Genomic DNA, 24,802 nt, shown 5'->3' with positions numbered 1-24,802 from the left:
TTTTTGATAACTAGGAGAAACTTCAGGCATTTTCCAAAAGAATGAGACCAACCTGACCTCTCTATGATGAAAATTAAGGCTGTCAGCGCAATCTACAAATAAAATATTGCAAAACGTGCTCGAAAATGGAAGACGCCTGGGGGTTAAGGGTGGGAAAGTTCCAAATAGCCTTGGGGGTAAAAGGGTTAATTAAAACCTGAATTTGAAAATACTTTCACAGTATTGCAAAACATTTTATATAGTAGTATGGTTTTTGAAAGTTTATTTTTTGTAGTAATACAGCAAAATCTTTTATTTAATGTAGTTATACAACAAAAGCTCATGAATATATTTTATTTGATGTGGTTAGGGGAGATATTAAACTTATTTTTCTTAAATAAAGTAGATAGAAAGAATAATTGAAATAGACTCTTTTATATACAAATACAAACCATTGATCTTTATAGTAGTATGATTTTGGCAAAGCTGGAAAGGCTGGTAAAGAAATGGTAGTAGTTCCTGGTGTGTGGAGGGTAGGCCCCACCCACCTGACAGTTGGCAAAGTTCCCACTTTTGATTCTTTCTCAATCTGTACACAAGTATTTCTTACGGACTCATCTTGCTGACTGTATAACTTTAGAAATTTTTTTTAATTAAAATGGAAAAAAAAAATTGCAGGTAGATTGTTATGCTCAAGGGATTATAGATATTTGTAGATTTATGACCTACATGACTGAAAACCGATTGACTTTATGACCGTGACCACAACTGGTGACGTGTAGTTATGACATTTATCAAAATGAGAAATTGACTTTTAAAATAAATTTCTAAATATAACGGTAACCTACATGACTGAAAACCGATTGACTTTACGACCGTGACCACAACTGGTGCCGTGTAGTTACGACATTTGTCAAAATGAGAAATTGACAAAATAAATTTCAAAGTATAACGATAACATTAAAAAGCGCAAGTAAAAACGTGAAATTTAGCACTAGATATCTGCTAATGATACTGTTTAAGTTAGAAAATTATCCTCAATACCATCGTCACTTCAAGATCAGCTGACGACAAAATAAAAATCGAAACTTATTGGTAATTGCTGTTGTTAAAATACAGGTGGTCGTCAACTTACGACAAATGCGACTTATGACTGACTCTACGACATTTTTTTCAGAGTGATGACGTCGCAAGTCTATCGGAAATATTATGCTAATAGGACAAATATTTCTAAGCAAGAGAAATGTTTTAGAGACATGCTCAGACCTTAGGGGTAGGGTGTAGGGCTAGAGTGGTCCCTATATCCTTTGAAATCAAAGGCTTTATGCTCTTTGGGGGTCTACATCGACTGACCTGTTTGCCACTTCCGTTAAACAAGAAAATTACAGTATTCTGCTCTGCAATTCCAGACCCATCGACAACATTCAAGGATGCCTTCCAACATCCCCCGAGGACATTCTAGGCACGTCACCTTTCCTCTTATACCTGATTAACAACATTGGGTCTCAGGAATACTGTAATGGTTCAGACTAAAGGGCTTAGACCTTTCCTGTTTGGGGAAATTGTCTGGGCTCATGAAGAGCTTCAGACAGTCTTGCCCTTCTTGGAAACTCAAGCACTGGAATTAAATGCCACACGAGTCTACAGGTTTCTCAAGCAGGCCCATACGAGCCCTTGAGACTGGCATCAGATAGGGATCCGACAAACTTAGTAGCCTTAGCCTTAGGAAAGCGGGTAGGTGAGTGGTGTGGCATTACAAGTCATGAGTCATTCTGAAGGATGGAAGGATTTTGCCTTTGTGACAAGCTTGTGGCCTTGACCCAGAATTGAGCAGTTCATGACTTTTGGTTCAAGTCCTTTTCCACAGGACGACTTGCTTCTCTGTCCTGTGAAGGCACTAAAACACTACCTAAAATACAACTTGTAGAGCATTAGGCTAGAGCACTGTAAAGATAAAGGAGATATTCGAGAGCATTGTATCTTTATGCCTTCGTGAAACCCCCAAACATGCCTTCCTTGCAAGCAGCAAAGGAATGTTATGATCACCCCAGGCTTGAACACACTAAGAAGAACCTGTCAGCAGGCCTTGATGATAAGTATGGAAATGCCAGACAAACTTTATTGTCCACTACCTTCAGGACTTTACCCAAAGGTCCTTGGATACCTTTACCCTTGGTCAGGTGGTAACTTCTTAAGTTGTGTAACGAGCCTGTTCCCTAATGGGACAAGGAGGCTCTCGTCAGAGTAATGGTCGCAACCTAAGTCTAGAATGAGAGGGAAGATCAACAGTCCTTCCCTTTTCTTTCTTCCCCTCCCTCGGCTGCAGCATTCATGCATGCATGTGCTGGACTGGATGTCAGATTCAAGTTTTGCAACAAAGTATTTCCCTCCCCCGTCCTCCATGATGATGGGAAGGATGGATAGAATGTATGCAAACCCATTTCTCACAAATGATATCATATTTGAAACATTTTCTCTACGTGGATAAAGGTTCATGCATGACCATTTACCAGTCTGTTGGTAGGTACTAGCCTAACACCAGGGACATCTAATGCCCAGCTCATGTAGGAGGGCAACAGGAATTCACTTCTTTACAGGACCAGTGCCTTGACAAATCCAAGAAAGTGAACTAGCCAGGATTTATTCTAGGAGACCCCCCTCTCATAATGATCCTAGTAAGGGATGGTGGTTTATATTCATGTAGGAAAATGAAAAATTTGTTAAAGTAATTTGTATTTTTCTTGACTACACAAACTTGAGTGCCTCAAGTTACACTGCCTGCTTCAAAATTTGGGAGCTTTGCTGACTGTTGGGTGAATAGGGCTTATCTCTATTTGCCAGCTTCTACAACCACCTCGATAATATTTTTTATCGGCCATTCCAGCTTCGCCGTAATCATACTAATATAAGGTGATAATTTGTATAGTTAGGTAAAATATGAATTAATTTAAATGTGATATATTTCTATAATTCCTGTGTGAACAGAATTTTGTTTCTCTTAATTTATTGGTAGCCTACAATTATTTGATTTATAAACAATGCAACCAACCAATGGTTGGTAGAAATGTTAATACTTTACATTTGCTCATTACTCTTAAAAATAAACTACTGGTTTAATTCATAAACTTTGTTTCATTGGGAAGAATCATAAAGAATAGTCTAAAATAGTTAACAAAATATTTGGGTTGAACCAACTATCAATCATAAGTTGCCTTTATGCATCAATGAAAGGTAAAACTTGACACTCCCATTTTACCTAGTCTGAACAGATGATGTGGTTATAAAATATAGACTGTAGTTGGTGATATGAGACACAGCTGCACTGTAACTGAGCAGCTCTGGTAGTGGCTTGGCTGTCAGTCGTGGGCCTTACCTTGCCAACATTCCATGAATGGCAAAGGATGGGTGGGCACACATGCAGAAAGGGTGACCGTACAGTACCTGGGCTGGAGTGACCAGAATGGTGGACGTATTTCATAACTCAAGGCCATGTTTAAGGGCCTCATAGTCAATCCTCCTTGAAGGGGGCTGTTTGAAGCATCAAGTGTTTGATGCTAGTAAACTGAGGTCCTACATTGGTGATCATGGAAAAGCCCACCTCTCTGAAGTAGCAGCAGAAGTACCATATGGTTGAAGATGCATGGACTACCACAAGACAGTCAGTGACCACAAGGAAGAACTCCCCCGATACCTGGAATTAATCCACCGATGCCAACTCGAAGGGCCTTGATGGATGGTCATCACTGTTAAGAGGCTTCTGCTGTGGCCGAGATGTAGGACATGTCAGGTCTCACAGGTGGTGACAGTGTTGTTTTGATCAAAGAAAGTCTGTCGAGCTTGACATTTGGTGGCCTCAAAATCTTGGTGGCTGTCTGAAGAGTCTGGCAAGTGTGTGGCAACATAGAGCTGGAGAACAAGTATTCTTGCTCCATAGGGCATAAGATTGCATCAGTAGAGATGGCTTCTTACAGCTTCCTGTATGGTAGCAGAGAGGCATGCAAGTCATATGGATTCATGGGGAATCTGCACATGATGCAATCATGAAGGCAAATGTTAGTAGTATTGAACTGTGCTGTTGTTGTTGCCATTGATTGTTGAGGCATCCTCTTCCTGGGAAGCTATTACAGCATTAATGTCGGACCTGTTACATGCAATTACCTCAGCACAACTGGTCATATCCTCAGACACGGGGTAGCTGACTCATGCATGAAAGAGTGAAACGGGAATGCATGAAGGCTTGCCGACATGCCACACCGCAGTAAATTGGTATTACGACACCCTACTTCATTCGATAAAGATGTGGGATTTTGACCATTTCTAGCATGTCGCAGAGGAGGACACAGCTTATCCCATAGAAGAGATTCACCAGTCTGGAGAAAGGTCGCAAGATTGAATAGGAAGGCTTGATAGTGCTTGCTTCACCCATTTGAAGGCCTGGTCCTGGTCAGTTGTCCAAATAAAAGAATGCTTGGGGACCAATAGTAGGCTAAAGGGCTGTATGGTCAGGACAAAATATACCAAATGGTTTACTAACCCCATGAAGGCATGTAGGTCTCTCAGGTTGGACAGTGGGGAAATCGTGCAGAGCGACAACTCATCCTGGATCATCCGCAATTCCTTCTTCAAAAAAGATAAAGCTGCTCAAACTCACATGGGTCCCTGCCCACTGTGAATTTAATCTCTGTTAAGAGTGATGCCACTTTTGCGGCGATGGGCAAGTAGTTTGTGAATCCTGTAATAATATGTCTGTAGGTTGTCATAAAAAATGAGAATGTCTTCGAAAACTTTGGTACACTCTTTTGCCTGGGAGAGCTAGGTTGCAACATCAACATTAAGCATCACTGGTGCCAGCAAAACCCATTGGTCCCTGGCAATGTCCTTGAGATGTAATTAAAGTGGTGAGGTTATGGTCCTTCTCCGCTAGCTCCACTTGCCTATAGCCGTGTAGTGTCTGTGGTGGTGGAGAGCTGTTATGGGCATGGGCGAAGGGTGGGGATGGTCGGGAGACGTGTGTTCATCTTTGTGAGATCCACAGTGATACGAACTCCCTTGACCTTTGTGACAACTATAGTCCAGTTCATTCTTAACAAGTTCGTGGAAAGTGTAGGGGGATCTGCCATGGTGTGTGGCTGACAAATAGGACTGTGTCCTCCATGCGGTGAATTTTCACGGAGGCCCTGTTACTGGCCTCAGTAGAGCGGTCTTAAGTCTTCCTGTGACACGAAAACACACAAAGGTTTTTAGAGATATTCTCAGGTCTTGGCATGGATCGTGTTGGCTTCTTATGTCAGTTAGATGAAAGCTCATCAGATCAGGCTAGGTGTAGGGGGAGTGTTAGTTTAGTTTTGACAAATCCAACTGGAAACATTTCACAACAGACAAAGCAACTTATGATAAAAAGAAATTAAAAATAAACACACAAATTCATAAAAAACATGTTTTCATTATTATTGTAATTTTCCATAAGCAATCTAATGGTTTGAAAGTTTATAAACATATTGTGAAGAGGATGCAATGTCTTATATGACTAATCAAATAAAATAAACACTATCATAGGAACAATTTGAAGCTAAGGAATAAAAAAATTATCATTAAAAATTACAAAAAAAAAAAATTGCAGTTTCTCCAAATGTAGATAAATGAGTTTTAAAGTACATTTAAAAATAGCTCAAAACACATAGAAATAAAATTTAAAAGTACAATATGCTTAAAATTACACATACATATACCAAGGCACTTCCCCCAATTTTGGGGGGTAGCCGACATCAACAAATGAAACAAATAAAAAAAGGGGACCTCTACTCTCTACGTTCCTCCCAGTCTAACAAGGGACTCAACCGAGTTCAGCTGGTACTGCTAGGGTGCCACAGCCCACCCTTCCCCGTTATCCCCCACAGATGAAGCTTCATAATGCTGAATCCCCTACTGCTGCTACCTCCGCAGTCATCTAAGGCATCGGAGGAAGCAGCAGGGCCTACCGGAACTGCGTCACAATTGCTCGCCATTCATTCCTATTTCTAGCACGCTCTCTTGCCTCTCACATCTATCCTCCTATCACCCAGAGCTTCCTTCACTCCATCCATCCACCCAAACCTTGGCCTTCCTCTTGTACTTCTCCCATCAACTCTTGCATTCATCACCTTCTTTAGCAGACAGCCATTTTCCATTCTCTCAACATGGCCAAACCACCTCAACACATTCATATCCACTCTAGCTGCTAACTCATTTCTTACACCCGTTCTCACTCTCACCACTTCGTTCCTAACCCTATCTACTCGAGATACACCAGCCATACTCCTTAGACTCTTAATCTCAAACACATTCAATTTCTGTCTCTCCATCACTTTCATTCCCCACAACTCCGATCCATACATCACAGTTGGTACAATCACTTTCTCATATAGAACTCTCTTAACATTCATGCCGAACCCTCTATTTTTTACTACTCCCATAACTGCCCCCAACACTTTGCAACCATCATTCACTCTCTGACGTACATCTGCTTCCACTCCACCATTTGCTGCAACAACAGACCCCAAGTAGTGAACTTAAATATGAATTCGCTCAACAAACAAGCACTTGGAGGTTTTCCATTGGTAACGTGAACTTTCCTCTAGGCAATTTTATTCCTATGTGGATACAAACTTCCGAGTCATTTATATGAGGTTACTACCAATCATGTTTTCTATGACAGCCAACCCAAATTTTGGTTGATTGCATCATACTGCGTGCTGGGTAACTGCAGCACATGAGAAAGGAGCAAGCTGGAAGTTGCTCACTACATCTCCCCACAACACTGCTGGTCGCGAAGTGAAAAGGCTGTTCTCTCACTTTACGATTGAGCCTTTCACATTCATTTTGTTTACCCTCTTAGTGTTTAGCTCTCGACTTTTTTTTCTTTTTAATTCACAGCCTAAGTGATTATTCATTAACTGTGAGTTACGAGTGAGTGTTTCTGTCCAGTAAATCTCAGTATTTACATTTTTTGCCCAGGATGGGATAGAGACTATTGTAGCGTCCCTATGAATAGGGCCGACATACACACACACCCTCTGTGTCCCTCTTGCCTAGACAAGAGATGTTTAAGAGAATCTCCATGTAAATACTATACGGAATGAACTCCCTCTCAAAATGCAATGGGAGTGTTTATTTTTTTTTATCACAAGAAACTTGACAAGGTTTCGACGTTGCCGAGTCTCCCTGGCCCCAACAGGAGTTGGAGAAATAACATTCTATGCGGCGAGAAGTTCACTTCAGTTTTTTATATTTTTCAGATTATGCAGATAAGATGTTCACCTTTAGAAGTGTTTCTCCAATCAGAACAGTGAAAGCATCTCCTCATTCCTGGAGGGACCTTAGAGTTGAGCCTGTCATTTTCCCCTGTAATGAGACAGCCTTACTGGAAAATCCTAACAGTCTCCAGCTCGTAATAATGAGAACGCCTCCCTTGTACGTCTAGGGGTCCTCAGCAGAAAACTCCTCTAAAAGAGTGCCCGGAATGAAGAAATTGGTCATCTCTGTACTATGAGGGTGATCGGACCACTTCGGCTGCGTCCCCCCCCCACACGAGTTAACAGTGCCTTCATGCTCAAGCAGGCTTTCCTTCCAAGCCTAATAATGCTGTGAAATAGTGTAACTATTCTTCCCCTACCGAATGCACTGCTGCATCTAAACTGGATGACGTTACTGTGCACGCCGCCTTATCTCAGTGCGTGATTATCTCATCACGTGCACCAGCCATGCTGCGCGTGAAGAATATTCTTCATGCGCAAGACAGGCTTACAACTTATCCCAGGGTATTTCCACCAAGGACATATCATATGCTTGTTTAATGCGCGAGAACTTTTCTCCGCAATGCATCAAGGATGAGACGTCCTCCCTAAAAAGTCTGGGTGGTGGTCTAAATTATGGCCCTAAGGACATGATTGATTAGCAAAGAATGATTGTCTGCTCAGGGGATTCCCCTTCACATATCTTGAAAGATGAAGATAGAAAAGAATCCTTTTTACCCTATGCCTGCAATGGAACTCCAGTCTGCTTTAAGAGTCAACCTGACTAAGAAGCATAGACTTTTCAGTCTTCAAGTCGTCTGCTTGTAATGTACCAAATCTAGGAAAAGTACATCATTTGGCTGAACATGTTGAACAGGAAAGAAAGTTCCCTAGGCCAACCTCCGCCTCCCATCTCGCTTTAATGTGCTTATAGCTTTTGAAAGGAAGGGTGTTTGAGAAATTAGACACTCCTTATAGCCTTGACAGCTGGATAAAATGCTAAACTAATGGGGGCCACCGCTATGAGCGCTAGTACTGACCCAACAGAAGTCAACCCTCTCGGAACCTTATGTCGGTTTCAGAGATGCCTCAAGCTACAAGGATTGGGAACCTCATCCTTCAACTAAGAAATTTGAGTCTTGAATAGAGAAACTTATCACAGAGGATAACTGGGAGACAGGATTCAGTCGCAAGCACAGAATCCTGAACTCATTTACGACCAAAACTCTCAACACAAACTAAAGACGCTAAACCTATTTAACAAGCAGGTTTCAGGTTTCAGCCTTATAGAATTCTCTTAGAGCCTACAAGTCCCCGGGGTTACCACCTCTGGCCATGCTTGAGCAGAGAAAGTTATTTGACCCACTGGGGCCTTTAGAGCCCATTACCGTTCCCAAAGAACTTGGTTAACTTAGTGCCGTCTGCCCAAACAGAGGACGTATCAACATTCACCTCCCTTTCTTCAGGCACAGAAATAATGAACATGGAAATGACAGCTATGCTCGGAACAACTGGCCCCTGGAGAGGCGTTAAGTCTGACAAATTAGGATTTGGCAAATTCTCCCTATGTGTTCTCCAGACAGAAGTAGAGTTAGCGATAGCTAAGATTGCTAGAAAGGAACAAGGGATGGAGAGAGTGCTCCAACACCGACTTTTTCATGAGCTTGCCTTGCAAAAAGTTCAGGGACAAACAGTGCTCCAAAATCCCTGCCCATGGATACTAAGGATGTTCTCCTGTGGATGCCCTCAGATCAGAAGCAAAGTTCATCTTCCTGAACTCGGACACCCTGTTGGTTATGGCCTAAAATGAAATTTACTATTTTCATGGGAAGAGTCGACAGGGACTCCTCCGTGATAACACGACATCACTAAGCTGTCACCTTGTCCTGTCTCTGGTTCAATGAACAATCCAGACTCAGGCTAGAAAAAATCGCTGGTTAACTCTTACACAATAGTCTCTCAAAGAGGTTCCTGATCATATGAACTAGTTATTCTGTTGCGTAGAGAAGTCCAAGTTTCTGGTAGAACAAATAGCTGGGATATATCTTTCCCCCTTTTCTGTTCAAGAGCTCTGGCTGCTCCAGAAGATGGTTGGAACTTATTTCACATTTAATTTTTTTATACCCCAGGTATATTAAAGTCTTACTCATTTGAGGGTTTGTCACAGTCTCAACCTTATCCATCTCTCGTCTTTTCCAGGAGTCTTGAAGTTTACCTAAAATTGTCTGTGATATGCTGCCATTATTAACCACTGGCATTTTCAAGAACCAGGAAAAAGATAATTTATTTCAGGTGCTTCCTCCTAAAGCACTAGGCCAAAAATGCAAACTTCACATTTCTTTATACTAGAAATGTAAGAGGTCATATGTCATGGTATATAAAATTAGTTAATGTGAGTTTTTCATAGATCTTCAAAATACCTGTTATACGTGACAGCAAAAGATACAGAGAAGTTTAGATAAACATCAGTCATGGAAAAGAAGTATGGTAAGCATATAACAATGGCAATGAAAACTTGAATGAACTGAAAGTACAAGTGAAATCTGGATACAAGCTTTACTGTACAAGCAAAATTGTGTAACTAAATTGGCAGCAATTACTGTAAAACTTTAATGAGCAGCAATGGCATGTGAGCTTATGAAGATTATTTATGCTAAAAATAATATATGATGACTTTGTAAATGAGAGTTAATACACACTTTAATGTCAATAATAGCATAATAAATAACCTTGTGAGAAGAGTCAAAGGACCATAAACCTATCTTGCATTTACATCTGGATTTTGTTTAACCACAACAGGAAAAAGTAGTAGGTCAATTCATAATTATGTATCGAAAGCATTATAAACGTTTTGCTCATCCTCAGAGATGAGACAGATAATGATCATTAAGGTGTTAGATACTCCTCAAAAAGAGGAGGCTTTAATACATACATTTGTACCACAATCTGAAAATTAATAAGGAACAGCTAAGTACTATACAAGGTCTTATTTAAAAATAATTAATTCATGCCTGCAAGAAATAAATGTAAGTATCAACTTGAGCTTCATTACCACCGATGCAAATGGAGCCTAGACCAATGATATAATGTGACATTCGAAAGTAATGCTGAGGAATATTTCTCAATCTTTAGTTCAAAATTATTACCTCCATAAAAAATGAAGCCTTTCGATGTGTTTGGTGCGCAGTCACTTATCAACACACATTCATAAAAGCTTTGTCAAAAGCTTTTTCTACTTGATGCTTATCTCTTGTTATTTTCAGGGAAGGTGTTTCATCAGGCACTACAGTAAAAAAAGAAATTGAACAGCATTAGTTATGTAAGCAACAAAATTATAGTACAGCTGGTAATTATACAACTGAACAGTAAATTGTTTCACCACAAAACTATTACTTATATTGGTCGACATCCATGGCTTTATTAACATTTTGATCAATATTTTAACATGCAAGAGAATGTCAGAGGTAGCTCTAATAATGAACCTATAAATCTCCACCAGTTAGCTACCTCATTTCTCATGAGTCAGCAACATGGTTAAAAGATAAATAAAAAACAGAAGTTCCCAGATTCTTGCTGATTTACCGAAGTGATTTTTCAATTATCCAATTCACAAATTTAAATCACATAAACCATTCAATCCACATACAGTATTAAATTTTAGTCTATATATATTTCAAGGGAATAAAATTAAGTGCTAATCTTGCCAGGTAGTAAGCAAAATTGTCAAGTATACAGTATCACTTTCCTAGAATTCTGTAAGGTTATTACAACATTTGGTTCAACTAATTCTATCTATCTACCATGGCTCTTCCCCCAATTTTGGAGGGCAGCCAACATGAAAAAAAAAGAAAAGAAAAGGGGATTGTTTTTTCCTTCTCTTCATTCCTCCCGGCCTGACGATGGATTCAACCGAGCTTGGATGGTACTGCTAGGGTGCCACATCCCAACCACCCCCTTTATCCACTACAATGAAGCATCATATGCTAAATCCCCTACTGCCGCTGCCTCAGCGGTCACAAAGGCGACCGGAGGAAGCAGCAGGGCCTACTGGAACTGCGTCACAATCCCTTTCGATTCATTCCTATTTATATTATTATTATCATTATTATTACTAGCTAAGCTACTACCCTAGTTGATAAAGCAGGATGCTATAAGCCCAAGGGCTCCAACAAGGAAAAATAGCCCAGTGAGGGAAGGAAATAAATAAACTGAGAAGTAATGAATCAAAATAAAATATTTTAAGAACAGCAACATTAAAACAGATCTTTCATACATAAACTATAAAAAGACTTAGGTCAGCCTGTTCAACATAAAAACATTTGCTGCAAGTTTGGACTTCTGAAGTTCTACCGATTCAACTACCCGATTAGGAAGATCATTCCACAATTTTGTCACAGCTGGAATAAAGTTTCTAGAATCGTGTGTATTTTTTAGCCTCATGATGGAGAAGGCTTGACTATTAGAATTAACTGTATACCTAGTATTATGAACTGGATGGTACTGTGCAGGAATATCTGAATGTAAAGGATGGTCAGAATTATAAAAATTCTTATGCGACATGCATAGCGAACTAATTGAATGACGGTGCCAGAGATTAATTCAAGATCAGGAATAAGAAATTTAATAGACTGTAAGTTTGTGTCCAACAAATTAAGATAGGAATCAGCAGCTGAGGACTAGACAGGAGAACAATACTCAAAACAAGGTATAATGAAAGTTAAAACACTTCTTCAGAATAGATTGATCACCGAAAATCTTAAAAGACTTTCTAAATAAGCCCATTTTTTGTGCAATTGAAAAAGACACAGACCTAATGTGTTTCTCATAAGTAAATTTACTGTTAAGAATCACACCTAAATTTTAAAAGAATCATCATACATACATCTACCAAGGCACTTGCCCCAATTTTGTGGGGTAGCCAACATCAAAACAAATGAAAAAAGGGGACCTTTCCTCTCTACGTTCCACCCAGCCTGACAAGGGACTCAACCGAGTTTGATTGGTATTGCTACAGTCCACCCTCCCCCGTTATCCACCACAGATGAAGCTTCATAACGCCGAATCCCCTACCGCTGCTACCTCTGCGGTCATCCAAGGCAATCGGAGGAAGCAGCAGGGCCTACCGGAACTGCGTCACAATCGCTCGCCATTCATTCCTATTTCTACCATGCTCTCTTGCCTCTCTCACATCTATCCTCCTATCAATCACCCAGAGCTTTCTTCACTCCATCCATTCACCCAAACCTTGGCCTTCCTCTTGTACCCTTCCCATCAACTCTTGCATTCATCACCTTCTTTAGCAGACAGTCATTTTCCATTCTCTCAATATGGCCAAACCACCTCAACACATTCATATCCACTCTAGCTGCTAACTCATTTCTTACACCCGTTCTCACCGTCAATACTCCGTTTTTAACCCTATCTAACAGAGATACACCTACCATACTCCTCAGACACTTCATCCCAAACACATTCAATTTCTGTCTCTACGTCACTTTCATTCCCCACAACTCCGATCCATACATCACAGTTGGTACAATCACTTTCTAATACAGAACTCTCTCTACATTTATGCCCAACCCTCTATTCTTTACCACTCCCTTCACTGCCCCCAACACTTTGCATCCTTTATTCACTCTCTGCTTCCACTCCACCATTTGCTGCAACAACAGACCCCAAGTGCTTAAACTGATCCGCCTCCTCAAGTAACTCTCTATTCAAAAGAATCATACAGAGTTAAATAAACAATTATCAATGCTGGGATACGGATGTTGAGGGGGGACTCCTGGACCTACTTACAATCGTACTTTGAGTTTTGTTTGGATTAAACTTCATGTCCCATAATTTGCAATTTGCACCATGCACTAATTTTAGCTAGATCTCTACTCAGGATTCAGCAACCCCAGATCTACATTCAGTAGATGGAATTGATGCAAATGATGCAAAGAGTGTAACATCATCTGCATATGCAACAATCTTGTTTTCTAGGCCAAACCACATGTCATGAGTATATAGCATGAAAAGCAATGGGCCAAGAACACTACCCTGAGGAACACAAGATATCACATTCCCATAACCACTATGGTGCCCATCAACAACAATTCTTTGTAATGTATTACTTAAAGATTTAATAATGATGCTAAGAAAAAACCCACCCACTCCCAACTGTTTGAGTTTGAAAACAAGGACCTCATGATTAGCACATTCAAAGGTAGCACTAAAATCAAGGCCAATCATACAAACTTTCTGACCACAATCAAGGGATTTCTGTATAGCATTGGAGATTGTAAGAAGGGCATCATATGTTCTAAAGCCTTTACTAAAGCCAAATTGCAAACTAGGGAACAAATGATTACCTTCAGAAAACCAATTTAGACATTTTGCCAAAAGACATTTAAAAACTTTAGATAATATGAGTTATGGAAATTGGGAGGTAATCAGTTGGACTTGAGCTACCACAAACACATTTATAGTGGAGTAACATTAGCACTTCTCCAACAAGTGCTAAAAGCTTCTCTTCTTGATAACTTGCGCAAAATAATAGCAATAACTTTGGAGCCAAGAAATTTGCAAGGGAAAATTACAAATTTGGAAATACTGTAATTTTTATTTTTCCTAACAACACAAACCTTTACCTATTTATAGAGGTATTATTTCAGCGAAGCTGAAAGGCCAAGCCATTAGAATTTAGCAAGGGTTAACCACCCGTCCCACTAGTTTGAGGGGGTGGGGGGGTTGGAGCTACCCCTCTCACTCACACCTGTGACTGTGCTTCACTTTGGTGGGACTTCAAGGGGGTATGGATTGGCGGGCAAGTCTGTATAAATAGCTAAAGGTTTGTATCGTTAGAAAAAATAAATTTTTTTTCCAAATTTGTCATTTGCTTCGTAACTGGAATACAAACCTACGGTAATTATAGGGGTACGACTCACCCATTAGGAGGGAGGACGTCCCTGCCAATCTGGTTTTTAGGCTTTACCCGGGGATTCCTTTTTTATTTGTGTTAAAATCAAAAGAAGGAAACCTTAAAACCTCGCTAATCTTGCTGTGCAAGATCTGAGCCCTACGCAAGCTGTGTGTTTAGAGATACTAGCAATATGATTGTCAAGGTAAGATTTCTTCCGAGTCATAGGAGTCGTTTGAAGTCACCAAGACATTCCCAAAACCACCTCGCCAGGATATGGGGACGCATCAGTATTGACACAATACTAGGATACACAAGGGAGCCATGGTTTGAGGTCAGCTGTGCAGAGGACCCTGGATGCTGATTTCCCCAAGAGAGGGGAGGATGAAGAAAAGAAAAGAGCCAGTTATTCCTTTCCATTCACTCAGACTAAAACTGGGTAACCAATGCCCTAAACCTTCTGCTACTTGTCCATTATGGAGCTTGAGGTATTAAACCAGCTATCACAGGATAGATACAGAACGTATCGAGTCTTGTAGGTAGTGGGCGGTAAAAGTCGTCTGACGTTTCCACACGCCTGCTTGTAGAACCTGCGCCACAAAGTAGTTACACTTGAAGGCCAAAGACGTAGCAATGCCCCTAACGTCATGAGCTCTGGGTCGATGTGTTGGAGAAGGTTCTAGATTCAGTGCTCAGTCAATAACCTTGCGAATCCATGCTGAAATAGAGTTTTTTGTGATCCTCCTCTTAGTCCTCCCTGTGCTGACAAAAAGCGAAGGCTCCCAAGAACAAGCTGCTGCCATTCTCTTGAGGTAGAGCTTCAAACTCCTTACTGGGCATAGTAACAGATGATCTTGGTTGTCAGTTACAGAACAAAGACTCGTTATTCAGAAGTTGTCGAATCTCGGATCCCCTACCCCAAATTCTAAGTCTTAGCTACGAACTCTGGAACAAAGCTGAAGCTTACCTCTCCCCATCCCCTTGAATGAGCGTTGTCATATGGGAGACCATGAAGTTCGCTGACTCTATTGGCCGAAGCCAAAGCGAGGAGGAACACCGTATTCCACGCGAGGTGGTGACGATCTGTTGCCTGGTGTAATGGTTCAAAGGGAGGTCCTTCAATGGACCTTAGAACCCGAACCACGTTCCAAGGAGGTGGTCTCAATTCTGACTGGGGACATGTAAGTTCATAACTCCGTATTAGGAGTGAAAGTTCCAGTAAAGAGGAAATATCCATTCCTTCGTCTGAAGGCAAGTCTCAAGGCTGAGCGATAGCCTTTTACTGCCGAGACTGAGAGGGGCATTTCCTCTCGCAGATCTACAAAAAACTCCGCTATTGCTGGAATAGTGGCATCGAGTGAAGAGGTACCCCTTCCATCACATCAACCATAGAAGTTATTCTACTTCTTTCACAGATGTTCAGACATCCTTTTCGCAACTTGTTGCAAAAATCCTCTGATAGAGGAGATGCTGGATAGTCTCCAAGTGTGAAGTCAGAGAAGCTACAGATTTGTGGAAGATGTTGGCATGTGATTGTCTAAGTATATTGTGTCATGGAGAAAGTTTTCTTGAAAGCTCCGTCAGGAGTTGCAGAAGGTCTGGGAACCATTCTGCGTGATACCATTAGCGGATCTCCAAGGGTCATTGAGAGATTAACCAATGTTCTGGTCTTGTTGAGCACTCTTCTCATCAGACAGAACGGGGGCAACGCATAAACGTTGATGTTGTCCCACCGTCTTGAAGGAGAGCCTCGGGGTCAGGGACTGGGGAGCAGTACAACGGGATCCTGAAGTTCAGTGCCATCGCGAACAGATCCACCGTCGGAGAACCCCACAAAGTTAGGGGTTTGTTGGCTACAAGATGATCCAAAGACCATTTGGAACCCACCGAGTCACTCTGCTCAGGTTGTCCGCGAGCACATTTCCTTTTGCCGGGAATGAAGCGAGCTGATAGTGTTACCAAATGGATTTGTGCTCATCTCAGTATTTCTATTGCCAGATGGGATAGAGGCTGTGAAAAAGTATTGCCTTGCTTGTTGATGTAAGCCACTACTGTGGTGTTGTCGCTCATCACCACCAGTGAGTGGCTCGCCAGGAATTGCTGGAACTGATGAAGGGCCAGGAAGGCGGCCCTCATCACCAAGACATTGATGTGCTGGTACTTTTCGAACTCTGAACATAGGCCTGAGGTCGTGTGGTGCAGCATGTGGTCGATGCCCTTTATCAGATTCCCGTCTGCCATCCATCACTCGAGGTCCGTCTGTTCCTCTGGTTCCATGGGGATCAGAAATGTCTGGGGAATCGAAGGCCAGATTCCAGTTGGACTCAGCCACCTCTGGAAAGATTGAATCCTGAGGAGACCGTTGAAAAGTAGACAGGCCAGAGATGAATGGTGCCTGAGGAGACATGGAACACCTCTGAGCTGGGAGCTCTTCCCTTCTGAGAAAAGGCCTTGTGACCTTCCTCAGCCTCACTACCCTGTTGTCAGACGGGAAGGCTTTGTGAAGGTTGGTGTCTCTTAATCATTCCTAGGTATACTGGTCATTGAGAGGGAAGCAGGGATTACTTCTTGAGGTTTACCATAATCCCCAGATCTTGCCAAAACCTCAGAAGGGTTCCCACCAAGTCTTCAAGGAACAGCCAGTCGCCCACATACAGTAGCATAGGAGACGGATGCCGATCCTGTAAGCCCAAGATGACACAAGGGCGAACACTCGCAAAGACTTGAGGTGCTATATAGGCCGAAGCATAGCACCTTGAACTGGTATTTCTTGTTGTCTGGACTGGATGAGATACTTCCTCGAAGACGGATGGATTGGGATCTGGAAGTATGCGTCCTCCAGGTCCAGTGTGCACATGAAGTCATGTGGTCTTACCGCTTGTCTGACCGTGTCGGCTGTCTCCATGCTGAATGGAGTTTGTTTGACAAACTTGTTCAGAGCTGAGAGATCAATGACTGGTCTCCAGCCTCCTCATGTTTCTTTCACAAGATAGAGTCGACTGAAGAAGTCTGGGGAGTCGTCAAGTACCTCTTGGAGAGTGCCCTTCTCCAACATGGTCTGGACTTCTGCCTGAATGGCCTCCCCCTCTGCGGATCCCATTGCAAAGGAGCTTTTTGACTCTGAGTTTTGATCAGTGGAGGGAGAGATGAAGTGAATGGGACACAATACAGTGAGCCCTCGCTACTTCGCGGTTCGACTATCGTGGATTTTTTTCATAACGCATGTATATACATATATCGCGGATTTTCCGGAAATTTCGAAAATAGCCGCGATATATGAAGACCCCAAATATTTCGTTAATTCCATTAATAATTAGTAATATCTGCTCTTACTGATGGTTCATTGCATTACATATGACATATAATTCAGTACAAAAAGAAATAAAACAGGAAAAGAGAATGTGATCATACGATAATTCAGTATACGTAGTAAAATTAAATCGAACATGAAACGCAAATCAGATGCAGTCTGACTTTGTCATATTTGAATGGTGTAAGGCTGCTGATGGCTACTACTACAAATGTAATGGATGTGCATCTTTTCCATGAATCTTTTGTATGTATACGTACGTAGTACTGCATCCAATAATATTCTTTGTTGCAAAAATCACATCTCGAATAAGCGTACATATCCTACAACAAAACAAGCGTAAAATAGCGTACGTAAAGGATTCTGTATAGTACCTTGTATTTGAATTTGTAACCACTACGTAGCATGTAAGACGGACTGTGATTGGTCCCAGTGCTGATAGATGACAAATCAGCTCCCAAGTTTTGTAATCTAGCCTGTGATTGGTGTTTTGACCGCTTCTCCGATCCGCAGCATCTTCTCGCAGCCACTTTGTTTGCCGCTCTCTCACCGGGTAGATGCTGCTACGTTACTGTGTAACTTTAATCTGTGCTGTGCGTGACTGTTTGAAGTTGAACTTTTTGTTGAACTTTCTGTTTAACCCCTACAATGGCTCCTAAGCGTTCAATGGCTCCCAAGCGTTCTGCTTCTACTAAGGCTGGTAGTGAGCCTAAACGCCACCGAAAAATGATGACGATTGCTGAGAAGGTGACACTTCTCGATATGTTGAAAGAAGGCAGAAGTTACGCGGCCGCAGCCCGCCATTTTGGACTCAACAAATCCACCGTTCGCTACATTAAGAAGGACGAGGCGAACATTAGAAAGACGGCTGCCATCACCTTCAGCAGGTCAGCGAAGCGAGTTGTTACCGCTCATAATAAAACGATCGTCCGTATGGAAGGTGCTTTAGCAGTCTGGATTGCCGACTACCGGAAGAAGAACATAGCCTTGGATACGAACACCATCCGAACCAAGGCTTTGGGTTTGTATGAGAATTTTGTGGCAAAGGAACCTCAAGACGACAATGGCGACCATGCTGAAGACGACGAAGATGATGTACTAGATGAACCTCAAGCAGGGACATCCACTGATTCCCAGCCTTAGAAACATTTTTCCGCCAGAAAAGGATGGTTCGCGAAGTTTCAGAAATGCTTCGGCCTGAAAAGCGTTTCCCTGCATGGCGAGGCTGCTTCCGCTGACACTACCGCTGCTGAAACTTACGCGAATGAGACATTTAAGAACATTATCACTGAAGGTGGATATAAGCCCGAACAAGTGTTTAATATGGATGAGACCGGCTTGTTTTGGAAGAGAATGCCGTCGCGAACTTTCCTGTTCAAAGAAGAAGCCAAAGCCTCTGGCTTTAAAGCATTCAAAGATCGTGTTACCCTCGTGATGTGGCAATGCTGCTGGATTTTTGCTAAAGCCGGGGCTTATTTACAAATCGAAAAACCCTCGCGCTTTGAAAAATAAAAATAAGAATCTCCTTCCCGTGTACTGGATGCATAATCCAAAAGCATGGATTACGAAGATGCTGACCTCCAACTGGTTCCACCAGTGTTTTATCCTGCAAGTCAGTAAATATCTCTTAGAGAAGGGCTTGCCATTTAAAATCCTTCTCCTTATGGATAACGCTGGTGGACACGCAACTGATCTGTCGCATGAGGGCATTCAGTCGAGTTCCTGCCACCCAACACAACGTCATTAATTCAACCGATGGACCAGGAGGTTATCAGGGCGTTCAAGGCCCTCTACACAAAGAATACCTTGGCGGACCTCGTTGCGTGTGTGGATGCTGCCCAAGATGATGAGGATGAAACATTCAATTTGAAGGCATACTGGCGGAAGTACACAATAGCCACGTGCCTGCAGAACATCCAGAAGGCACTGAAAGAAATGAAACCTGCTACTGTTAATGCGAGCTGGAAGAAGTTGTGGCCCCAGATTGTTTACGATGACGAGGGATTTACACCTGCTGAGATTCAACACTCTGCAATACGGAAATCTGTGCAGTTGGCTGCGATAAATGGAGGTGACGGGTTTGGCGACATGACGACTGAAGACGTCGACGAGTTGTTGGACTGCCATTCCCAGCCGCTAACTGATGCAGACCTCGAAGACCTGACGAAATCGGCCAGTGAAGAAGACAGTGAAACACAGGAAGAGACCCAAGAAAATGTCGAAGAAACGGGCTCAACATTAGAACGGCTTGCCAAGCTCTGCAACCTTGCGAAGGAGTTGAAAGAATTGTCGCAAGAGTGGGACGAGGATATGGTTCGTTCTATGCAATTCTGCAACAAAATCGATGAAGACATGACTCCCTACAGGATGCTCTTCGAGCGAAAAAAGAAGCAGCGGCAGCAACTTCCGATCACAATGTTCTTCCAGCCTCGCAAAAAAGAGCCAGTTCCTCCTGCCTTCGGAAGAAATTGAAGAAGTGTCCCAGGAAGAAATTGAAAAGGTGTCCCAGGAAAAGACACCTCCGTCTGAAGAGACGTAAAATACTATAATTGGCTGCACAGTAGAAGACATCATCAGCTTCATCATCATCATTTCTACTGTGCAGCAAATTCATCGCCATCATCATTCAAGTTTTTCTTCAACTTCTTTCATGGTGAGTACAGTAACAATCTTTATTTTTTTATAGTACTTTAATATTCTAACATTTCAATATTTGTGCCTGTTTTAGTTTAGGGTACTGTAGTACATGCATTAAGTGTTCTGTACATTAAAGGGTAGTTTGTTAACAGTACTACGTAAAGGGAAGGTTTTAAAAGTCTGAATATACATGTTATAACCTATTATATTTTTTTGTTTATTACATTTAAAACAATATCTCTCTCTCTCTCTCTCTCTCTCTCTCTCTCTCTCTCTCTCTCTCGTAAATTATCATTCGGTCATTTGCGGCAGTTTGTTATTGTTGATTAAACGCCAAAAAAAAAAAGAAAAAAAATTGTTTTCTTGCTTTGCTACGTATGTAGGATTTTATATAGATACGGTAAATAATATTTGTAATAAAATATTTACTAAAAGCTTTTATTATCATTATTTATCACTTTCATCATGCGCGTTTAATGCCTTCGTTTGTTTATTACGATCGAAGATGGAGCGTACAGTAAGCGAATGGAAGGTTTCCGTTTCAGGCGGCGTCATAAAGAAAAACATTATATAAATGGCATTCATTTCATTTATTTGGAAGTCCTAAGAAAAATTAAGTAAAACATTGGTAATAACAAAATCAACATATAATCAATATAATCGATGCAAAAACTAACCTATACACAGATGTGTAAATGCGTTTGTTTCTTCATTATGATCAGAGATAAACGTAAACAAAACATTGGTAATTTTTTATCGTGCTTTTTGGCGTGTTTAGGAAACGCATGATATAAAATCGCCTTTAATATTTGTGCCCGTTTTAGTTTAGGGTACTGTAGTACATGCATTAAGTATTCTGTACATTAAAGGGTAGTTTGTTAACAGTACTACGTAAAGGGAAGGTTTTAAAAGTCTGAATATACATGTTAAATAAATACGTAAATATGGTGTCCCTACTTCGCGGATTTTCAGCTATCGCGGTCGGGTTTGGAACCTATCTACTGCGATAAACGAGGGTTCACTGTACCCTGTATGAATCATGGAGACTGCCCAGAGTTCCGCCCCGAGCTGCATCCATCTCTTCCAACAGTGATGTAGGCATCCCCGTACTGGTGGACAAGTGGGGGGATCGCTTTTCCTAGCGTTTGAGGCCACGGCCGCCGCCTCTAGGATGTTTCCCTACACAAGAGGAATTGGAGCCTTTCAGGTCCTTAGCAGGAAAGGGCTTCTTAAGACACCTTTTGCAGTCCTGTTTGAAGCTAGTTGGTCTGTGGAAGAGCTGGTGGTTTTGGGGTCCTAAATGTTAAGGCCTTACGGAGGAGCGAGTCCTGCTGAGACTTCCTCCATCTCTCCGCCGCCTTCTCAACATCTCCTGGCTCAAACAAAGAGGAGCCCTCCAGAGAGGAATTCTGGAGTCTCATGATCTCGACATGTGGGACCTGGTAATAGAACCTCTTGACTACCGAGTCTCTATGCCTCAAGATGGTGTTAGCCCACAAGTTCACGACTTGGTGGGAGAGGAACCCTATAGTACGAGTGCCTGAAAGCAAAAACGTTTCCATTGCCTTCCTTGGATAAATCCTCGGTCCGCACCAGGTTCCTCAATGATCCTAACCACATATCAAGCCACGAAGTAGCCTGCATGGCGTACTTTGCCACTCCCTCCTGGTTCAGGATCTCAGTAGCCCAGAACAAGACTTAAAGGCCAAAAAGTCTCTCCAGAGAAATTCCCTTCATTAATTCCTCTAAGGAATGGTGTAGAAACGTAGTTGGGAGGGGCTCGTCAGGGACCGTGTAGTATCTCCTCTGCTGGACACCCAGGGGTGGGAGGAGCTTCGAGGATGGGCCCGAACGGAGCATTGCAGAGAAATCTGAGAGCAGAGCGGAAACCTTCCGCCTGGCACTCATCAGCCCGAGACCAGGGCAAGGCTGCACTGGACTTTGGGGCTTCTGAGTGCCAAAGACACGATCGAGGATCATGTCTTTGCCCTCATAGGGAGTTATCGCTAGGTCTGCCAATCCGTTGAGGGACCTAATGCAGGCCAGAACTTACCAAAAGGCATGTTCCGACTCTCTTTGCTCGACTTCCGAAGGACTGACAGCTAGATCGTTGTCTTCCACCAAGACATCATCTCGGGGTGGGTCGTGGTCGATGTAGTGGCTGGTCGATGGCCTGACATCCTCTGCGGGTCTAGGAATCCTCGAAGAGGATTTTGGCAGTGTCTTGGAGTCCTTAGATTCCCTCTTGGGAGGGGAAAAGGTCTCCAGAGCAGGAGGTTTTAATGGAAGAACCTTCTGCTGGCCACCCGTTAAGGAAAGGATGAATTCCTTTGCTGGTTTCGATGCTGTTGTTTTGCCATCATACAGGACTTCCTTGCTAAGGGAGGATCGGAGTGAATCTGGCAGGGACTCTTCCCTGCTATGGACCTCTGACTGAGGTGATGAGTGAGGAAAAGGAGATCAAGGAGGAGTTGAACCAGCGAGCCTAAGCTTTCTCTTAGAAGGTCTAGTGGGGGTCAGCTTGACCCTGGTAGATGGTACCGCGTCAGGAGCTCCTCTCTTCCTCTTCAGAGGAGACGGAACGGGAGTCTTTGTATTGGAAGCACAGAGGAGGACCCTGGGAGTTTCCGCGGGGCGGGAGGATGTCAAAATATTCAGCCCACCTTTTCCTTACCTCATCTCCTTTCAACAAACTTCCATTTTCACCTTTCAATGTCTCTTCTTTTCTTGACCCCTCCCTTTCCTTACACTCTCCTCACTTCTTATTCTCTTCATACGAATGACCCAATCCCTGACCTCACATCCAGCCAGCCACCCCCTTGGACTCAGCTACCTTGCGTTTTACTTTGACATTTTTCTCTCTATATCTTTCATACTTCTCTACATTATTACTCTGCAGCTATTCTTCAATTGCCCTCTTTTTCTCTTCCACTTTCATTCCACCATTCACTACCCTTCCTCATGCTGCCTCCAACAATCCTTTTGCCATACATCACCTTATGAGATTTTCTTCCACTCGAGATCACCAGCTTCTCTCACTTTCACCCTGTCATATGCCACTTACAATCTTTCATGATATTCACTTTTTACCTCGGGTTTTTTCAACTCTTCAACCTCTACTACCTTTCTTTTAAATACCTCAATCCACTTCCCCACTGTTCTGCTACAATTAATTTTCCTTCAATAAAAAAATGACCAGACATACCATTAGCCATACCCCTAAATACAAGCACATCTTTCAAACTTTTAAGCATCCTTCTTGTTATCAACACATAATCCATTAATGCCCTTTGTACCACTCTTACCCATGTATACTTGTTTATATCTTTCTTTTTAAAAAACTACAACCTATCACCAACTCTTGTTCCACACACATCTAGCAGCCTCTCACCCCTCTCAATTTCGCCTGGTACACCATACTCCCCAACGACACCTTCTACCTCTCCAGCACTCACTCTGGCTTGTAAGTCACCCATCACAACTACATAATTCCTTCGACACATTTAGTCAATTTTCATCCAGAATTCATTCTGTTTTTCTTCACTTTTCTCACAACCTGGCCCATACGCACTAACAACAGCCCAATATTCTCTACTCAACCTAACCCTTACCCACATTAACCTAGATGACACCTCCTTCCATTGCACTACTTTATCTATCATCAATTCACACAGCATTAAAGCCACACCCTCTTTTGCTCTTCCCCTTTCAATCCCAGAAACGCTACCTGTCACTTCAACAAACATCACTTCACCCTTCCCTTTTACCTTTGTCTCACACAAGGCTAATACATCCATCCTTCTATTCCAAAAAATACTTCCAATCTCACATCTTTTACTCTCAATCGTATTACATCCACGCACATGCAAACACCCCAAAACTAGAGTGTGGCGAGCAGTCACTCTCCATCCCCCCCCACTCCACTTTGATATCTCACAGGAAGTAACTATACAGGAGAGGGGATTCCCAGTCCCCTAGTCCCATCCATGTCCAAAAATGAGTTTCAAACAAAAAAATAAGTAGCTGGGTAAAAATGTAGTCTCCAATGTTGCAGCCACTCATTTATTTCTGGTCAAACACCTACAACTCTTACTTTGTGTGATTTGGGAAGTTCCCTCTATTTTGGGTTTTGATGGTTACTGTTCTTTATTGTCAAATATATCTTGATTCTGTTAAAGCACAATTCAAAGAGGTATAAAATCAAAAGACTTCCTTAAAAAGAATTTATGACACCATACACGATGTACCAATTACAGGGGTAAGGAATGCTTCCTTGTAAGGTAAGCGTGAGGAATATCCTCCTCTGTCAGAACAGGGCATGAAGACTAATCTAGGTTAAGAGGCAACAAATAATGATAGGGATGCAAAGTGTGGGAAAAGAACATGGATGTTGTAGACTGACAGGCCCTTTCAGCCAGACATGGGCTTTTACAATATCGCAACCCGTAAAACATGATGGGGAGGGATGTAAAGTGTCGGAGAACATGTAGTACATCTAGCATGAATGGGGATACCGAGATTCTCAGGGCAACCAATACCATCCTAAGGAGATTAGTCAAGCTAGTGGTTTCTTAGATATTGTACTAGCTGGACTCGCACTGATGATTCCTTGGAAATTTTGCAAGGAAATAAGAAATGATACAACTCCCTTGATTAACGGTAGGTTAGACAGTTTTATGGAGAGGTTAGACAGTTTTATGG

The 24,802-nt window shown here is 42.2% G+C and overlaps 1 protein-coding gene across 3 annotated transcripts in view; it reads right to left on the bottom strand.

Annotated features, from left to right (window-relative positions):
- Positions 1-377: 377 nt before the first annotated feature.
- The window catches only part of LOC137634447 (acid-sensing ion channel 3-like), a 60,419-nt gene continuing 35,994 nt past the window's right edge, over positions 378-24,802 (bottom strand). The window contains exons 5-6 of one of the 3 annotated variants that reach the window (XM_068366846.1): positions 10,397-10,533; positions 378-568 (exon numbers count right to left, since the gene is read on the bottom strand). In XM_068366846.1, the coding sequence (XP_068222947.1) occupies positions 10,445-10,533 (89 nt within the window). In that variant the 3' untranslated portion in view covers positions 378-568; positions 10,397-10,444. Of the gene's footprint in view, positions 569-4,373; positions 5,296-10,396; positions 10,534-24,802 lie in introns of those variants that run through there. The other 2 variants (XM_068366844.1, XM_068366845.1) reach the window with 2 other exon arrangements.

This window comes from Palaemon carinicauda, chromosome 44, assembly GCF_036898095.1.
Source record: "Palaemon carinicauda isolate YSFRI2023 chromosome 44, ASM3689809v2, whole genome shotgun sequence".
NCBI lineage: Eukaryota > Metazoa > Arthropoda > Malacostraca > Decapoda > Palaemonidae > Palaemon > Palaemon carinicauda.
Note: the sequence above shows the minus strand (reverse complement) of the source record. Positions and strands in the feature narration are given on the sequence as shown.